At 39.2% G+C, this 20946-nt stretch overlaps 1 protein-coding gene and 1 pseudogene across 9 annotated transcripts in view; one reads left to right on the top strand and one right to left on the bottom strand.

Annotated features, from left to right (window-relative positions):
- OSBPL9 (oxysterol binding protein like 9) overlaps positions 1–20946 on the bottom strand; it is a 270472-nt gene that overhangs the window by 121195 nt on the left and 128331 nt on the right. For all 9 annotated transcript variants that reach the window (XM_042247965.1, XM_012139203.3, XM_042247962.1 and 6 more), the window contains exon 2: positions 18601–18651. In XM_042247965.1, the coding sequence (XP_042103899.1) occupies positions 18601–18639 (39 nt within the window). In that variant the 5' untranslated portion in view covers positions 18640–18651. The remainder of the gene's footprint in view (positions 1–18600; positions 18652–20946) is intronic.
- LOC132659141 (sterol regulatory element-binding protein cleavage-activating protein-like) lies at positions 1319–14302 on the top strand (annotated as a pseudogene).

Here is a 20946-nt window from a genome sequence, read left to right as displayed (position 1 = left end):
AAAAGCATTAATCCTTCGGTGCTCAGCTTTTTTTATAGTCCAACTCTCACATCCATACATAACTACTGGAGAAACCATAGCTTTGACTAGACAGACCTTTGTTGGCAAAGTAATGTCTCAGCTCTTTAATACGCCGTCTAAGTTGGTCATAGCTTTTCTTCCAAGAAGCAAGCGTCTTTTAATTTCATGGCTGCAGTCACCATCTGTAGTGATTTTGGAGCCCCAAAAATAAAGTCTGTCACTGTTTTCATTGTTTCCCCATCTATTTGCCATGAAGTGATGGGGCCAGATGCCATGATCTTAGTTTTCTGAATGTTGAGTTTTAAGCCAACTTTTTTACTCTCGTCTTTCACTTTCATCAAGAAGCTCTTTAGTTCTTCTTTGCTTTCTGCCATAAAGGTGGTGTCATCTGCATATCTGAAATTATTGACATTTTTTCCAGCAATCTTGATTCCAGCTTGTGCTTCATCCAGTCTGGCATTTCTCATGATGTACTCTGCATATAAGTTAAATAAGCAGGGTGACAAGATATACCCTTGACATACTCATTGAGCCAAAAATACTCCAACCTATAGTGTATGAAATTTCAATTGTTCTACATCTTCACTAATACTTTTTTTACGTTAGTCATTCTGGCAGGTGAGTACTAGTAGCTCATAGTGGTCCTAATTATATTTCCCTGAAAACAACAAAGTTTGTATCTTTTTATGTTCGTGACCATTTGGTGAGACTTTTGTGAAACAGTTCAAGTTTCTTGTCTATTGAATAGACTAGACTACCATTTTCTAATTATTTTAGGAGGTTTTTTAAAATATATCCTGGACATGAATCTTTCATAGTTATGAATTAGGCAAATATTTTCTCCCACCCTCTTGCCAGCCTTTGTACTCTCATAATGATGTCTTTTCATGAAGAGTTAACTTTAACGCAGTAAAATGTATTGGTTTTACAACTATGGTTGTGCTTTCTGTATCTTCTTTAGGAAATCTTTACTAATCCTAATGCCATGAAAGTATTCTCCTATGTTATCATCCGGAAGTCTCTACATCTCTGTTTCAGGTGATGTGAACAGCTGACTCACTGGAAAAGACCCTGATGCTGGGAAAGACCGAAGGCAGAAGAAGAGGGTGACAGAGGAGATGGTTGGATGGCATCACCAATTCAATGGACATGAACTTGGGCAAACTCTACAAGATGGTGAGGGACAGGGAAGCCTGGCATGCTGCAGTACGTGGGGCCGTGAAGAGTTGGACATGACTTGGCACCTGAACAACAACAATAATCAAATGGAATAAGTCCTCCAACATTTGTCTTTTGGCCTTTATAAATTGTAAATCAACATCACGACCATGGTCATAGCCAGTTCTCCCTAGAATGGCAGGTAAGAGAAGTTGCCATATCTACTGGGGTCTCTTTGTTGACTAAGACAGGAATCAAAAGTGAATATTCTTGGCCCTTTATAAACTTTACAGTCAGCAGTTGAATAAGTTTTATACACACTTTTTACATACTCACTTATTAGGATACTGATTGGGAACAAACTGGGACTGCCATTTATTTAGGTCTTTTTTTTATATTTATTTTAAATTAGAGGACAACTCCTTTACAATGTTGTGTTGGTTTCTGCTATATATCAACATGAGTCAGCCATAGGTACATATATAACTTCAGTGTTTATAGTTTTCTGAGTAAAGGTCTTATCTGCCTATTGTTAATATTTATACCTAAGTAATTAATGTTTTGATGCTATGGTAAATGTTCTCATTTTTTAAAATTTATTTTCTAATTACAAGTTGCTGATATATTGAAATACAGTTTATTTTTGTATAGTGTCCTTGGATCTCCTAACCTTGCTAAATTCACTTTTCAATTCTTTAGTTTATCTGCAGATTCTTTTGGATTCTCTATATGTTCAATTAAAGCTGCCATGAATAATAACAATTTTATTTCTTCTACTCCAATCCTCACACTTTATATTTATTTTTCTTGTTTTATTCATTGGCTAGGACTGCCTGGTTTCAGATTGACCCTAGAGTGGCAGGCAATGTTGAATATAAGGAGAGTAGGGGGCATCCTTGTCTTGCTATTGGTCTCTCTTCCATTGTCCACGGTAGCTATTTAAAATCTTCTCTACTTTCCTTGAACCCTCAACAACCTAAATAGTCATTAGGTAGGAACTCTACACCTATTATGCCCTCCCACCTGAAGATTCATCTGCATCCATACCCAGTCTTGCTTCTTTTCACTTGTCGTAATTGAAAAAGGGCCTATTACCTTTCTTCAGGCCTCTGACTCTAATCTTCAGCTCCTCTTCTTTCTACTGGCTCCTTCTCAACGTCATTTACATATGCCAAGACTTTACACTCTTTAACAACAACAAAAATAATACCAACAATCTTTCTCCATTATACAGCCTCATCTAGCAAATGGCCCACCTCTCTCTCTCTGTTCCAACCAAGATTATTATTCAGACTTGTCCAAGTCTCCTGCCTAAAATTTATTTTAACCTCCCACTCCTTGTAATCATATCAGTAGTTCTTCTTTACATTGAAATAAGGCACGCTGTATGATCCGGTTTATCTGCAACAGTTTCAGATTATTCCTATTGTTGTTTGTTGTTGTTCAGTTGCTAAGTCATGTCTGACTCTTTGAGACCCCATGACTGCAGCACGCCAGGCTTCCCTACCTATCCTTCACTATCTCCCGGAGTTTGGTCAAACTCATGTCCATCAAGTCAGTGATGCCCATCCAACAACCTCATTCTCTGTTGCCCGCTTCTCCTCCTGCCCTCATATCTTTCCCGGCATCAGGGTCTTTTCCAATGAGTCGGCTCTTCAGATCAGGAGGCCAAAGCATTGGAGCTATTGTTTTATTCCTGTTATCCTAGCATAATGATGAATAGAACCCCCTTTTATTCTTAGAGGAGTATCCTGGTTTAGGGGATATGGTCACTGTGTCATGGCCTAGCCCAAAGACCCTCAGTGATTTGCTCCATGCCTACCTCTCATCTCTCATCAAATTCTATAGATGGGCAGTTTGAGGTTTACCAATATCCCCAAGCTGTCTTCCACCAAACATCCTTCCTCTCCCCTAATCTGGGTTTATACTATTTATCTTTATATCTGGTAAAGCAAAATTCCCTTTTCTAATCCATATATGAAATAATATTCTATCATTAAGCAAAGTCCTTTGTTATGCTAACTCATCAAAATTTCAAAGTTTTTACTTCATCCCTGCTTTTATGACTCATTGTGCCAACATAATAAGCATATATATCTTTCAGTGACTTTCCCTGATTTTTCTTCTGAAGGTTTCAGATGATCAACCTTTCAGGTTCTGCCAGGATTTGGGCTCACCATGGTGCCTGCTGCTCCAGGTCACACTATCCAGGTTCCAGAAGGTAATGGGAGATGGAGTTATGAAATCAGTTGAGTTTCCTGACTTCACCTCTTCTCTTTTCTTCTGTATCCACAAACATATTTCAGAAATAATCATAGTTCTGGTACCAAAGACAGGAAGATAGTTTTGCTTCATGTCTTGGGAAAAAAACAGAACCCTGGCTATTTCAGGGCTAATCTCCCTTCGTCAAAAGAGAAAAGTAGAATGGTAAACTGGTTCCAAAGAAAATAAAAAAGAAATGATGACTCCTCTGGGACACAGATCGCTCATATGGCTCCTAAAAGGAATGTTGCCTGTGCTAAGAATACACAGCACAGCTACTCCCACTGCGACTCTACAACTGCACATTTTCCCTCACTGCTGAAATATTAGAAGTCTTCCAGTCATGTATCGTTTTCACATTCTCACATTATATGATCTCACATGAATATAACACATAAATATGACCTCTCAGATTTAGGCAGAATAGGTATTACTCTTTAGAAATTAGAAAACCAAGACTCAGAGTATATTAAAAAAAAATATTGCCTAAGGTCTGACAACTAAAAGACAGGAGAATTCAGGTCTTCCAACTCCTGAGCCAAAGTTCATTCTTAACAGGGCATAGGTATAATAAGCAATATTCACTAATTCAACATACTTACTAAATCCCTATTCTGGGCCAGGAGCAATTAACAGCCAGGGGATATAAACAGGAATAAGGTATATCTCTGCACTGTAAGAGCACGTAGTTCAGAGAGGAGAGAGAAGAGTCAATAACACAGAGGGAAGCAGGAAAGCTGGAGGTCCACTGTGATCAAGGGCACTGCTGCATAAATAAGAAATGATGCATCAACATCATTCAGTGACTCAATAAGTATTTATCGAGTTTTCTGGTGAAAGCAATAGAGTGGTGAACAACTTGCTTTCCTTTTTTCACTCAATACTATTTTGAGGTTTGTTCATATTGAGTAAATAAATATATATACTTTTCATGTCAAGAATATAAATATATGTGTATACATATGAATACACACCCATATACACACAAACGCTATCCATGTTGAGAATATGCATGTAACTTTTGTCTGTTATATAGTACTCTATTATATAAGTATACCACAATGTCTAATTTCCCTGTGTAGAACATTTAGGTTACTTTTAATTTTTCCTATCCCAATAATGCAGCAATAATCATCACTGTATGTTTCCTGGTAACATTTCTGCAAGAGCATATTAGGCAAACACTCTGAAATGGCAGAGAGTTCCTTTTTATGTAGAATCAGACATATCTTATTACAAAGTGTTAGTTGCTCAGTTGTGTCCAACTCTTTGAGATCCCATGGAGTGTATGTAGCTCTCTAGGATCCTGTCCACGGAATTCTCCAGGCAGGAACACTACAGTGGGTAGCCATTCCCTTCCCCAGGGGATCTTCCTGATCCAGGGATTGAACCCGGTTCTCTCACAGCATCTGAGCCACCAGGGAAGCCCTCAGACTATAAAACTGCTCCCCTAAGCAGTTGTCCCAATTAATATCCTCACCAGCACTGGGTAAAAAAGTTCCTATATCCCCAACTGCTGGCCAACACTAGATAAAAATTAGACTTTATAAGACCTTGGTAATCTGATCAAAATACTATCTTACTGAACTTTTAATTCAGAATCTCTGACAATCACTGAGAACAAGAATCAAGTCACTTTTATTGCCATTCTTATTTCTTCTATGTGAATTGAGTGTATCCTTTGACATTTTCTTTTTGGACATTCTTTTGACTTTTCTACTGATTTGTATGTGTTCTTTGGGTTTTCTTTTTTGTCTATTTGATTTGTAGGAATTCTTTATATATTCTGCATATTAAACCTCTGTCAACTGTATGCACTGTAAATATTTTCTCTCCTCTGATTGTAGTCTTTTGTTATTGCTATTGAAAGGTTTTAAAAATTGAATGTTGTCAAATCTAACGATCATTTCTATCATTGTTTGCTTTTTAAGACATCTTCCTTTATCCTGATATCACAGAGACATTCTTCTATACATTCTTATAAGTATTCATTTTATACCTTTAATACTTCTGGAATTCATTTCTGTGTATAGCACGAGATAGGGAACAATTTTATTTTCTCCATATGGGCAGCCAACTGATCCAACTTCATTTACTGAGTGATAGTATCTGATTTGTAATGCTGTTATACACTAAATTTACATAGATGTAAATATTCCTAAGCTTTCTCTTCCATGCCACTGATCTATTTATTTCCCCTTATACTAATACCATACTTACTTTAATTCACCATAGTTTCATTTAAAAAGTTTTAACATCTGGAAAGGCAAGTCCCCCAACCCCTTATTCTTCAAATTCTTCTTGCCCCTTTACCATTTTAAATGACTTTTAGAATCATCTTGTCAACTTCTTTGTTAAGCCTGATTAAGATTTTTGACTGAAATTACATGTATTTATAGATTAATTTAAGGAAAACATACAGATAATACTGAGTCTAATAAGCAGGAAGATGAGATAGCTGTTCAGATCTTCCTTTAGTCTTTCAATGATGCTTACTTTTTTTCCATCAAAGGAATATATTTATTTGTAAAATATATTCTTACATAACTTAGAATTTTTTGTTACTATTAGAATCTCTGTTTTTAAATTATGGATATATCGATTTCAGATCCAAAACCTTTCCCAAAGCCTAGATATTTAAACAGTATTTATGTAAATTTTTGTGGATTTTTTTAAAAGTAGAAAATCATATTATCTTCAAATATCAATAATGTTTATTCTTCACTTCCATCCTTTTTCTTTGATTTCTTTTGTTTTTTATTCTTGTGTTTGCCAGGACTTCTAGTACAGTTACAGAAACATCATCTGCAAACATTAATTTTGATTCAAGTTCCCAAAGCTTACATCTTTTGTATCTTATTGCATTCCCAAGGACCTCCAGAATACCATATATAAAGAAGTAGCAATCTCTGCCAAAATATCCATGACATTTTTAAGAACTAGAAGAAATAATCCTAAAATTCACATGGAACCACAGCAAGCCAGAACTGCAACAGCAATCTTGAGAAAAAAGAAAAAAAGCTGGAGGTATAAACCTCCCACACTTCAGACTATACTATATAGCCACAGTAATCAAAATAGAAGCTATTGGCATAAGAACAGAATCATTAACCAATGGAACAGAATAGAGAGCCAGAAATAGACACACAAACCTGTGGTCAGTTAATCAATGACAAAGAACGCAAGAATACACAATGGAGAAAAGACAGTCTCTTCAAGAAGTGATGCTGAGAAAATCGGACAGCAGACAGTCACATGTAAAACAGTGAGATTACAATGTTCCCTCACAGCATATAAAAAAAAAGTTAAATCAAAATGGTTTGAAGACCTCAACATAAGACTGGAAACCATAAAACTCCTAGAAGAGAACATAGGCTGAATACTCTTTGAAACAAATCATAGCAGTATTTTCTTGGATCACCTTCCCATGGCAAAATAAATAAATATCAAAAACCCATATGGGACCTAATTAAAAGCTTTTGCACAGCAAAGGAAACTGCCAACGAAACTAAAAGACAACCTACAGAATGGGATAAAGCATTTGCAAATCATGCAACCTACAAGGGGTTAATACCCAAAATATACAAACAGATTATGCAACTTTATATACAACTCAAAAAAACAAACAAGCCAATCTATGAAGACTTGAACAGATTTTTTCCCAAACAAGACAGATGGCTAACAGGCACATGAAAAGATGCTCAATGTTGCTAATCATTAGAGAAATGCAAATCTAACCCACAACGAGATAGCACCTCACACTTGTCAAAATGGCTATCGTCAAAAAAGTCTACAAATAACAAATGCTGGAGAGGATGCAGAGAAAAAGAAACCTTTATACACTGTTGATGGGAATGTAAATTGGTGCAGCCACTATGGAAAACAGTAAGGAGGTTATGGAGGCTCCTCAAAAAACTAAAAATAGAACTACCATGCAATACAGCAATTCCACTCCTAGGTATATATCCAGAAAAAGAAAAAAAACAGAAATACTAATTTGAAACGATACATGCATCCCAATATTCACAGCAGCATTATCTACAACAGCCAAGACATGGAAGCAACTCAAGTGCAGTCAACAGACAGCTGGATTAAGAAGATGTAGAGAATGTGTGTGTGTGTGTGTGTGTGTGTGTGTATAAACACACATACAATATATATACACATAGATGTATATATATATGCATATACATATAGAATGAAATATTACTCCACCAGAGAAAAGAACTAAATACTACCATTTGCAGCAAAGTGGATGGACTCAGGGTTATGCTTAGAGAAATAAGTCAGACAGAGAAAGACAAATACTGTATGACATTGCTTACATGTGGAATCTAAAAATATTTCAAATAAATGTATATATAAAATAGAAACAGACTCACAAATATAGAAAAGTTGTGGTTATCAAAGAGGAGAATGGAGGAAAGACAAATTAGGGTTATGGGATTAACAGATACAAACTACTATGTATAAAATACATAAGCAACAAAGATATACTTCATAGCACAGACTATTACAGTCATTACCTTGAAATAACCTATAATGGAATATAATCTGCAAAAATACTGAATCACTACAGTGTACACCTGAAACTAACATAATATTGTGAATCAACTGCACTACAGTTCAAAAAAACAAAAACAGAAAAATCAAGCACCTTTGTCTCGTTGCTGATTTAAAAGTAGATGCTTCTACTATTTCGCTGTTAAGCACACTGGAACATTTTAGCAAATACTCCTTATTGGGTTAAGAATGTTCTCTTCCTATTCCTAGCTGGCATTGATCTTGATTGCATGTTTCATTTTATTCACTGCTTCTTTTCCATTTATTCAGATGGTCATGTAATTTCCCTTTTTATTTAGTTAATATGTTAAATTATCTTAATTGATTATAAAATTAGAATCCTATTAATAGTATTCCCAAAATAAACTGTTCGGTCATAACCCTTTTTGTTTATATATTACGGGGTATGGTTTGCTGCTTTTTGTTCATGATTTTAACATTTACATTAATAAGTGACTCTGGCCTAAAAATTTCCTTGATTGTTCCTCTTTCTACTTTATCATTAATTTTTTCTTGTTTAATTTTTTGACTATAATGCTTATCTCATTAATTTTCAATCTCTATTTTATAATATATTCATTTAAGGTTATAAATCACAGACTGCCTTAGATGCAGCTTTAACATGTGGTCCCTTCATTGTCACTCACGTTTAAATATTTCATAATTTCCATTATAATTTCAACCTTCACCAATAAATTATTTAGAAGCATCCATGTGAGGTGGCACGTGGCTACTGTTTTGTTAATGAGTTTCTAATTTATTCCACCATTGTCAAAGAATGTTATATATGCGACACTGAGTTTTGAGTACCCTCTTTTCCCTTACAATTCTAATCTTTTTCTTAAAGTCTATTATTTATTTATTTTACCACCAATAGTTCATTATTAGATTCCCAGGAATTTTTATTTAAAAGCTGAAGATTAAGGTTATATAATTCCTAGAATCAAACTCAGATTTACTTTCTGAAATCAATCCAGGCAAGCCTTAAGGTCTATTATTTCTGATATTATTAATAATACTATTTCCTAGCTTTCTTTTGGTATTTTCCTGGAACATCGTTTTTTATCACCTTATTTTTAAATTTATAACCATAAAATATGATAAACATTCAGAAAATAGCATTAATGACATCTATGTACTAATCACAAGAGATTAAATAGATGTTTACATCTAGTACAAGAAAGTCGGAGAAGAGATTCTTAATGTCAAATTCACAGAGAAGAGATGATGCCTGCAAAACAAGCTAGTGAATTAACAAAGAAGGACTTAAATCAATAGAGTAATTTTTCATAATGAAATGACAAAACAACTGACAGAACGATGCAGATAGGATGTAGATCTAAGAGGATAGGGGAGAAGGATACTCTTAAGGTTATACATTAATCTAAAATATCTAATTGTGTCCATGCTAAGATATCAATGATTATAAAATGCATTCCAATGCCAGAGATGTTAACATATGCAAAAATAATGTAGAATCACTGAAATAAGGCACTGGAAGAAATCAATGCTAAAACTATTAACCCATCACAGGACAGTGCTATACTCTCTTGTAATGGACTAAGAGAATATGAGACTCCTTCCTCAGGGAATCAATCAACTCTGATGATAAGCACAATAAATAAATGAAGTACTCAGTTTCACTGGATTGGTAAAAAAAAAAAAAAAGTCACATATGGATTAACAGTTTTCAAAAAGTCACAATATATTTATTGATTACTTTGGTTATTCCTAAGGCCCTGCAGAATTCCTAAGAATCTGATATTCATCTCATCATTAGTAATTACTAACAACAGTAATTATCATTCATTAAGAATTGGATACTTTATAATGTATCCGTTAATGTGATATTCATAATTACATGAGTAAATGACATGAGGCCATTCCAGAGGTAAAGGAAATAGGACTCAGAACTGAATAAATGAGCTCCCTGAAGTCACAAAGCTAGTAAGTGGCAAATCTGGATTTGAATTCCATTTCATTTTTCACCTGTTCTTGTCTCTACCCCCACACTGCCTCTTTAACACTAACACTTCTCCATTTTTCATGTTACCTGGAAATATTAATGTTTTGCTTTTGGTTGAGTCCCAGAAGGGGGAAAAAAAAAAATCAGACCCCAGGACTCAACTGGCTATTGTACTTCTCCATCAAGGCCAAGGGCACCATCTAGTGGCCATACTCTGACATTACCACAGTCAAAGAAAGATGGGAAGGAAATGGTTTCCTCCACTAGTTTTCCACTTCTGTGCATCAAGTTGGAGCACCTGCATTATTGACTCCTGTAGTTAAGAATAGGAACCTGGAAACATTAAGGGCTAAACAGGGCTTTGGAACGAGACAGACCCAAGTTCAACCCCAGATTCACCATTTACTAACTATGTGACTTTGGTAAGCTACTAAAAGTAGTGTGAGTCTCAGTCCTCTCATTTGTAAAACGAAATACCACCACTGACCTGAGAGGATTATCATGGTGACATCAATGAAAATTTGGCAACACAGTGACTGATCCAAAGAGCTTCCTCAGTAACTACTGGTTCCTTTCCCTATTCCTTCATGTAGCCTAAAACCACATGGGTGTTTTGCTTTTTTTTCTTTTTAAAAAAACACATCCATGCCACTGTGTTTAACTTCTTTTGTCTATAAACTATAGTAAAGGTAAATTCCCTAAAATGTTTTCCTTATTTTTATAATTACATGAAATCAACAAGAAGCATTTTTTGAGTACCTACTTACAATGTACCATGCATTTGTGACACTGGGTGTGAACTCACTAGTGGGCAGAGAAAACAGACTACTTAACACGTAATATCATCTAAAAGTCCTTTCATGGCTTTAAGTGACAAATGGAAGAGGATCAAATCTGTTAGAAGGATGTGGGTGGTTGGTTGGTTAGAAGGATGAAGGATGGTTAGAAGGAATGCTTCATGAAGAATCACCATTTGAAAAGTCTCTTAAAAGATGAGCTTGGTCACCATGTCCTGCCCGCCATCTGCCACACATGGTGGGATACTGCTTCAAGAACTTGCTTCAGACTTGTGCGTGCAGACAGTGCCCACTGTCAGAGCTGCCCAATGTGTACCAGGCTGATGCATGGTCACTTTCCAGGAGGGAAGCAAGGTGACTTCAGCTGAGGATGACCTGACTGACAGGCTGCAGGAGATGATATCTCAGGCCTGCTGCAACCATGGGCTGTTCCGTGACTACAGCCTCTACCCCAGGAAGAGACTGGTCTCGTACACCGTCATCCTGGTCTTCCAGCACTACCATATCAAGTTTCTGGGCAGTCTGTGGGCCTCCCTGATGCTCCTGCACCCCAGTCCCAGCTGGGCAGAGAGCCTGGTCCATGTGCACTTCAAGGAGGAGACTGGCATCGCTGAGCTCATCTTTCTGTGCCTACCCACATCAGGACTACCTCTACTTCACGTGCAAGATACACAAGGCCAAGTCCAAACGGGGGCTGGCTCTGCCCACCATGGTCTGGTACTCGTATCACTGCTGACATCTGTGGGGCTCTGCACACTCTTTGGCCTGATGCCCACCCTCAACAGTGGTGAGGTTTTCCCCTACCTTGTGGTGATCACTGGGCTAGAGAACCTGTTGGTGCTCACCAAGTCAGTGGTCTCCACCCCAGTGGATCTCAAGAGGAAGCTGTGCATTGCCCAAGGCCTAAGCAAAGAGAGCTGGTCCATCATGGAAACCATGGTCACAGAGCTGGGCATCATCCTCGTTGGCTACTTCACCCTCATGCCTGCCACTCAGGAGTTTTTATTGCTTTGCCGTTGTGGGCCTGGTGTCTGACTTCTTCCTTCAAATGCTGTTTTTCAGCACTGTTCATTGACATTTGCTGGATAGAGCTGGCAGATATGAACAAGCGGCTGCCCCCTGAGGCCTGACTGACCCCGGCTAAGCCAGTGGCATGGCCAACACGCCTTGAACGACAGTTGTCCACACCCCATGCCATCATGCTACAACCATTCTCCTTCCAAAACCTGTGGTTCCCCAAGAGGCTGCATGCAGTCTGCTTCCCGGCCTGAACCTGCCTAACACAGCACCTGCCATGGCCGGCACTGAGGTCTTGACTGGTATCCTGGTGTACACAGACCTAGCTGCCCAGGTGACAGAACAGGGTTCTCTGGGTGACGGCACCCTGGCTCCCCTGTCTGTACCCAGTGATGTGGTGTCCTTCAGCCAGCCAGATCCCACCTTCTCCATCTTCCCACCTGACACCTCTAAGTCACCCAAGAATCAGACATGGCTGGGGGAGCTGCCCAGCAGGCCCAATGGTCCACCTGAGGGTGTCCACGACAGCCCAGCCCCAGAGTAACCTGGGGGCCTGAGGATGAGGAACATTGGAGGAAACCATCCTTCGGGCACTAGCCAACACTCTTCAGCTACTACATCATCACACTGGTCCAGAGGGACGTCAACCTGCTGCCTGTCATCCCTGTCACACCCCCCGCCCCAAACCCAACGGAAGCCTCTGGAGGGGCAGCACCCTCAGGACACCCACAACCCCTGGCTTCCACCATGGCCTGGGCAGAATGGGCTCTGGGAGGCTGGCCTCAGGGGGGCAGACACAGTGCATGCACACAGAGACATCACCCTGTACAAGGTTGGGGGGCTCAGTGAGGCCTCGGGCATCATTGTGCTGCTGCTGCTCTGCCTGTACGGCATGCTCTGCCCGAGTAACTGTAAGTAGCCTGGTGCAGGACCCTGGCAAACCCATGGTATGGGGTGCTGGCCTGCAGTGACTACAGCTACAGGCCACCTGAGATGGAGATCGTGCCCCTGGTGCTGCATGGGTACCTCATGGACATTGAGTCTCTGGCCAGCGATGGGATGCTGCTGATGAGCTGTTGCTTGGCAGGCCACAAGTATGTATGAGATGCACACATTGGAGACAACCTCACCAGCATCCGGCGCCCAGGCGGGCAGCATCATGACAGTGGTGTTGGCAATGTGCTAGAGGCTCAGGAGAGCTGGGAATGGCTGTCAGACAGCAGGAAGGGTGGCCAGAGCGGCCCGGGGACAGTCCTCCACTACAGCACCATCACAAGGCCCTCCGCCACCTCCCTTCTTTGGGGATCTGTCAGACCTCACCTGTTTGGTCTCACCAACTTCTCAGCATAGCTGCAGCTCCCAAAGCTAACTGAGCCTGAGTCCTAGCACTTGGTGGGCTGTTGCCCTGCTCAGGACTCCCCAGGAAATGATTTCAGCCGCCTGGTACAGCCAGTATACTAGGAAGAGATTTGGAATGGCTCCTCTCCACACACGAGCCCTGCACCCACTCTGCCCCAGGCCCCTGAGGATGAGGGAGGCACTCCTCTCAGAGCTTCCCTTTCCTCATCTGGTCCCCCAGCACAGACGGCCCTATGTGGAGCCTGGAGCTCAGGGCAATCCCATCGTGGTGGGTGGAGCAGTGGTCGGCTGGACGTATGGGAGGCCATCGAGGGCACTCTGCACTGCAGCAGCAAGGAGGTCTCCTCCGGCAACACAGAGACACAAGGCCTGGCTGCCCGGCTCAATAGTTTCCTTGACTTCTCCTTGGAGACTCACACCTGCCCTCAGCTTCCTGCAGTTCCAAAGGGCCCCAAGGTAGGGCAGTCCCCCAAAATTCCCCATGTACAGCAGCAAGGACACAGCGGCACTGACCCACAGTGCCCTGTGCACACCAGAAGCCCATCACAGCCTGGAGGCAGAGGCCAGGCACTGTGTGACTGGGAGCCAGGACCACACACTGAGGGTGATCGGTCTGGAGGACTCAGGCTGCCTCTTCACTCTGCAAAGCCATTCAGAGGCCATCACGACTATGTTCATTGACCAGACCACAGTGCTAGTCAGTGGCAGGTAAGATGGGGCCATGTGCCTGTGGGACGTGTTGACTGGCAGCCAGGTCAGCCACACGTTCACTCACCGTGGAGATGTTACCTCCCTCCCCTACACCACCTCCCGCGTCACCAGCCGTGGTCTAGATGACCTCGTCAGGATCTGGGACTGCAGCACAGGCATCAAGCTCTACTCCACTCAGCAAGGCCTGGGTTGTGATGCAAGCCTGAGTGTCATTTCAGACAACCTGCTGGTGACCAGCGGCCAGGCTGTGCTTGCTTTACAGATCTAATCCATGGGGACCTGTTATACAGTCAGTCTACCTGGGGAAGAGTAAGGCCAGCCTGGGGAAGAAGAGTGAGGCCAGCTGGCCTGCCAGATCCTGTTGCTGAACAACACTACCATTGCTTAGAACTCTAGCAGCGAGCTTAGCCAAGTGTACGTGCTCTCTGTACTGGAGAAGCTGGACTGAGGGTGGACCTCCCTGCTCATCTGCCTGGGGTGCTCTGAGGGGCAATGCACTGGACCTGGCCTGGAGAGAAGACCTGGCCTGTCTTTGGGAAGCTGCCTGTGAACTGTCCTGTCCTGCCTCATGATTGTAATGTTAAACTTTAAAAAAAAAAAAGGAAAGGATGAGCTCACCAGATAAGGGCACAGAATACTCCTGACATAGAAAAATATATGATACAAGGTTGAAGAAACAAAGTGTGGTGTGGTTAGAACATAGGATAGGATGGATGAATAGGCAGAAAGAGATCCGTGAGAGCTTGTTATGTTCCTTTGGAACCTAGATGATAGATGCATTATCACCACCATCACTACCATCATCATTCACAGCAGTTATCACTGCATGTGTACGATGTGCCAAACTCTGTATATACATTAAGTGCTAAACCTCACAATCCTACAAGTTATATGTTATCTTCATAGAAGTTAAGAAATTTGCTCAAAGGTACAGAGTCAGTAAGGGGTATAGCTAAATGACATTCAGCTCCAGGTCTCTCTGATTCTACCACACCAGTGGTCCCAAACTTGGCTGTACAACGCAATCACCTGGAGAAACTGTTTAAAAATAAAAGGTTCCAGACCCAGTTCTAAAACAGTATTATCACTAGAGAGTGGAACTTGGAAATCTATATTGCAAACAAACTCGCCAGATGTTTCCTAAATAGAAAGCCAAATGGCAGTTCAGCTTCTTGAAAATAACACAAAGCCTCTTAAAACACACACACACACACACACGCAACTAATTAAAAGCCTAATTAAGTGCGTAATCCTCACAAAATTCCTCAAGGGTTATTATAATCCCCACTTAAAAGAAGAGAAAACTTAAGGTCTGGAGAATTACTGATTGCTTCCCTCTTCCAGTCAACAAAGCAAAGAGCAAAAATAAGATTCAAACACAGGTATAGCGAGCTCTTCTCAAGTCATGCTGTGTGGCAGAATTCTAAAATACCACCCCGCCCAATGACCCCGTCCCTGTTTTTCTCTCCTCCCCTTTGAGTGTGAGTGGAAATTGCAAATATGATGAGAAGTTACTGCAGGGATTATGTTACAGGATGAGTAGTCACTGAAGTGATTACATGGCAAAAGGGAGATTATCTGGTGGGTATAACCTATTCTAATCATATAAGACTTTTTAAAAGCAGTGTTTTCTGCAGCTGGTAACAGAAAGGAGAAGTCAGAGAGGCTTAAAGCACTAAAATACTTCCATGTACCATGCTGACTTGAAGATGGAGGGGCCACAGGACAAGGAGTATGCATAGCCTCTAGAAGTTAAGAGCAGATCTCAAGCTGACAGCCAGCAAGAAAATGAGGGCCTTGGTCCTTTAATCACAAAGAACTGAATTCTTCCAACAACCTGAATGAACCTGGAGGCGGACTCTCTCCTGTAGTCCCTCAGAGCCTCCAGATAAGAGCCCAGCTTGGCTAACAAGACTTCAACAAGGAGAGAACCTTTCTAAGGTGTTTGATCTACAGAACTGTAGATTAAAAAACCGTAGATTTAAAAAATGTTTTTAAATTAAATGTTTTAAATGTGGTAAAGTACACATAACATAAAATTTACCATTTTAATATTTTTAAGAACATTCACATTGTTGTACAACCATCCTAACCGTCCATTTCCAGAACTTTTTCATCTTCTCAAACTGGAAACTCTGTATCCATTAAACAAGAAATCTCTACTCTTCCTAGCCTCAACCCCTGGAAGCCACCATTCTATTTTCTGTTTCCATGAATTTGACAACTCCAGGTACCTTATATAAGTAGAATCAAACAGTATTTGTCATTTTGTGACTGACTTAATTCAGGTAGCAAATGCCCTTAAAGTTCATCCATGTTGTAGCATGTGTCAGAATTTCCTTTCTTTTTAAGACTAAACACTATTCCATTGTCATGGATATTTCACATTTGTTTATCCATTCATCCATCAAATGGACACTAGGGCTGCTTCCCTGTCTAGACTATTGTAAGTAACAATAGTTGCTCACAATAGGTGCTGCTGCTTTTGCAAACAGCACCTATGTATACAAATATCCACTCAAGGCTGTGCTTTCAATTCTTTTGGGTATATACAGACATTTATATATATGTAAATGAGTGTTGTTTTAAGTCCATTATTATGAGCATTGAGTAAGTAAAAGGAAATAATCAAGCATTTATTTATCCTGTTTGAATTGTAGCACTGGGTAACCACATAACTGATGAAGTGTTTCCTTATATGATTATTTCTGATAAAAATTTAAACAAAATGATAAAATACAATTTTACAAATGGATCTAGGTACTGCATCAACAGTTGGTAGTATCTGGGAGTTCCCTGGTGGTCCAGTGGTTAGGACTCAGCAACTTTCAGTGTCGTGACCCAAATTTAATCCCTGGTTAGGGAATTAACATCCTGCAGCCAAAAAAAAAGTTGCTAATACCAATGAAGAGCAAAAACCAGACACTGCCTCCTAATAAAAGAACACAACACCGCCTAAAAGTCTTGCCAAAGGGATCAAACCTAAGTCTGACTCAGTCTCTGGATCAGCTGCCAATATGTAGGAAAAGCAGAGACAGGAACATGCTGAACTGCACCAGTATGCAATCGATAAAACCTACACTATGGAAAACTCCTACGGGTCAAAGGGCCTGGAGTCTTCAACAGATAAATTGCAAACAAAAGATATCAATTTTTTTAAATGGGCAAGATAAAATGTAGAATTCAGGAAAGCAAATCCAAGAAGTGGTTCCTATAAAACAAGAGTGGTTACTTTAGGAGACAGGGAGTGGGCTGCAATTTGAATGGGACACACAGACAGGCTTCCACAGTAACTGGCCAAATTCTACTTCTTAACCTACAAGGTAGTCACGAGGTTTAATAAATAATTAAGCTATATTTAAAAGAAAAAAACTGTGCATTAAATGTAACAATCCAGATTGAATTCAACTGAAGAGCTGTCTCACTACAGCTCTGCCAAAGTCTCACTACTGAGTCTATCTTAAGCCAAGAAAGCAGCTAATACCAGACTGAGCGGTGACTGAGGTCAATAACAAGTGCTTAGAAAAGCAATTAAACCAAGAAGGCAAAAGCAAAAACCAAACGAAAGGGGAAAAATAGCCAGGAGTACAATAAGCTGAATTTTCAAAAATCTTTATGCTGTCATATATACACCATCTGTTCAAAACAAGCCTGTCTCATTTCCAATCCTGCAAATTCACCATACTTAACTCCTATCTCAGTGTGAAAATTTTTCCATTAGAATTTGATTTCTTTCTCAGAGTTATCTCCCATTTCTACCAATAACCTACTGCTAACAAGGCAATCATATATTTATGAAACATATCTACATATTCAAAAGTAAGGGTACAGAAAAGAAGATGGCAGAAAGAAAGCAACAGGAATCCGAAAGAAGAAAATGCCACTAGAAGCTGATTTACCTATTAATAGTTATGACAGAGATAGGCCCTTCTTTAGATACAGTTGAGTACTAGAAACTATATTCTCAACCCTGCATTCCTCCGTGTCTTTAGCTATTCAGACAATGGTGGAAACTGAACAGGAAATAAAAAACTGTTTGAAGCTATAGGCCTGTACTGTCCAATAAGGTAGCCCTGAGTCACATGAGGCTATACAGCACCTGAAATGCAGCTGATCTGAACCAAGATGTGCCATAAGTACAAAAAACATAGTGGATTCCAAAGATGTAGTATGAAAAAAAAAAAGGTAAAATATCTCAATAATTTTTTATTGATTGCATGTTCAAATAACATTCTGGATATACTGGCATAAACAAAATATATCATTAAAATTAATTTCACCTGCTTTTTGCTTTTTAAATGTGACACAACAAAAATTTTAAATTATATATGTTGCTCACATTATATTTCTAAGGGACATAACTGCTGCAACACCCATTATTAAATAGTGTTAAACAGACTAAGCAGCTGAAAGTGGGGATTTCTCAGAGATTTTTCCTACTGCTTACTCTATTGCCAACACTACAACTCATTTAATTTCCAGCCCCTGTCCCTGGATACAAAACATTAAAAAAATCAGTAGGTACATCAAGTCATGGATACAAGGTTAAATTAATGGGCCAAAAGAACTGAACTCTAGCCCTGGTTCTGGAGTTACCCTGGAGAAGTTGTTTTTCCTCTAAGCCTTAAACTTGTCTGCCCCAACAATTAAGTAAGGGAGCTAAACTAAATTTAGACTCCCATGAATCTGTCATAATAGTTTTCTTTCTGTCAAAATTGGTTTTCGTAAAAATGAATAAATACTCACTCTGAGTCTAACACATCCTCTTCGAGAGCCTCTCATCATTTTGTCCTTGGACTAAAAGAAAAACAAAAACATTAAATGAATAAAAGATAAACAGACTTTTTAGAATCATCTAGGGGTAAAGAGATAAATTTTATAGTAATATCCCTCCCTTTTCCCCATCCCTGTCCCATTCTACCCAGCCATCACTTAAAGATAGGAATTAGCAAATTTAAAACGTTTTGTGCTGTGCCTGGTCACTCAGTCATGTCCGAATCTGCAACCCCATGCACTGTAGCCAACCAGGTTCCTCTGTCCATGTTCCTCCAGGCAAGAATCCTGGAGTGGGCTGCCATGCCCTCCTCCACAGGATCTTCCCAACCCAGGGATCGAACCCAGGTCTCCCGCATTGCAGACAGATTCTGAGACACCAGGAAGTAGTTTATACAAATAAAGCTAATCACAGAATTTTATGTGTACTTTAAACATAGCATATATTACACTATATTTTCATTTCTCCTTCATATCCCTTAACTCTCAACTAAAATATGTTTCTCATATTTCAGTGAGTTTGAGAGTCATCTGAATCTGAGGGTTTAAGAATCACTCCCAGATGATTCTGACTCAAGCAAACAGAGGACACATTTTGAGAAAAACTGCTATAACTTTGTCTTTGCAACTCCCAAGATGGGTCACATTTTTTTTGCCTCTGAGATTTCTCATCCCATGTTTCTCAGTTTAGAATATCCTTGACTCTTGATTTTCTGCCTTGGATCGTCACTCATCAAGTGCCCTACCTCTGTCTGATTAGAGTTCCCACCCCTGGACTCCTAGAGTCTCTTGTATGTTTCCTGATCCTGGCATGTACCACCTTGTGCTATAGTGGCTGGTTACTTGTCTGACTCACCCACAAGACTGCAAATTCCTTAGGGGGTAGAAACTGTAGCTGACATATGCTTCAGAACAGTGTCCAGCACACAGTAGGTGCTCAAAAAATATTTACCGATAAAACATTTTTATCCTTTGTTTCTGATGCTAGACTGAGCTAAGCAAAGACTGTGTTCTGAACAATAAGCCCCATGTTGACATCCAGTAAATATTCCTAAAATTAACTTAGTCATGCGTAAAAAATAAAGTAAAACCTCAAACAACTAAAGCTTTAAAAATATTTAATACCTCAACAACTGGTATTTTTTCCACTACGTGACAAAGAAGCAAAACAAGTCAATATCATGGGGTTACGTTTTTGAAGAAAACTGTCCCACTTTAAACCACAGATGCCCTACATCCATTGTACTGAGCCACAGGCAAACTTCCAGCTATAAGATAACTGTATCTTGGGGATTTCATGTACAGCACAATGACTATAGTCAACAATACATATTGAATATTTAAAAGTGGCTAAATAAGTAGGTCTTAAAAGTTCTCACTACAAAACAAAAGGTAACTATAAAAAGTGATAGTGGTTGTGTTATTCAATCTTATTGTAGTAATCACTTCACAATATATATGTATATCAAATCACATTGTACAACTTAAATAATGTTACATGTCAACTATACCTCAATAAAGCTGAAAAAGTAAATTTAATCATTTCTCAGAGATGTTTGCATGCCTGTACACAGAGATCTATCTGACTTATCCTTCTCACTGCAACATGATGTTAACATAGTCTATGCCATTGCTTTCACTGATTGTAAGCTTATCAATGTAACAACATTACAATAAATCAAAGCAAACTTTCTTCAAAAATTAAAAAATGAAACAAAAAAGCACAGTACTGAGTTACAGAAGTTCATGTTCAGAAATTACTGAAATACTGTAGAGAGTCTTCTTGCAAATTTAACCACGATTCATACATTTTATGAAAAATTCTCAACATTAAGCAGGGTTAAAATGAGTTCTTTACTAACAAAATAGCTGGCAAAAACACAGTTGACAAAAACATTCCCTAAGCATTTAATAGCCCTTTTACTGTACTCTATATTTATCTTCTCTTCAAAAGTCACGGCAAAACACAAAAATAATAATTAGGTTTGAAAATACCCAATAAGAGTTAGAATGCAACTCAAACAAGGTAACAAACATCCTTGATTCTCTTCCATTTTAAAAAATCAGATTATAGTAGATAAATAAAGGGCAAGACGGGGTAATAAATCAGAAAACATTGAAAGAGATAAGTGAAAATAATTACAACAAAAATAACTAGGAAACAATCAGACAAATTCAGAATGTGGGACATCCTATAAAGTAATTGACCTGGACTATTTTAAAATGTAAAAAAAAAAAAAAAAGACTAGCACATAAACAATTGTAAAAAATAAATTAAAAAGAGCAAAAATAAATTATGTGCATACAGGCACAAAGTAC

This window comes from Ovis aries, chromosome 1 (genome assembly GCF_016772045.2).
Source record: "Ovis aries strain OAR_USU_Benz2616 breed Rambouillet chromosome 1, ARS-UI_Ramb_v3.0, whole genome shotgun sequence".
Classification (NCBI taxonomy): domain Eukaryota; kingdom Metazoa; phylum Chordata; class Mammalia; order Artiodactyla; family Bovidae; genus Ovis; species Ovis aries.
The sequence above is the reverse complement of the archived record's forward strand: the minus strand, read 5'-3'. Positions and strand labels throughout refer to the sequence as shown.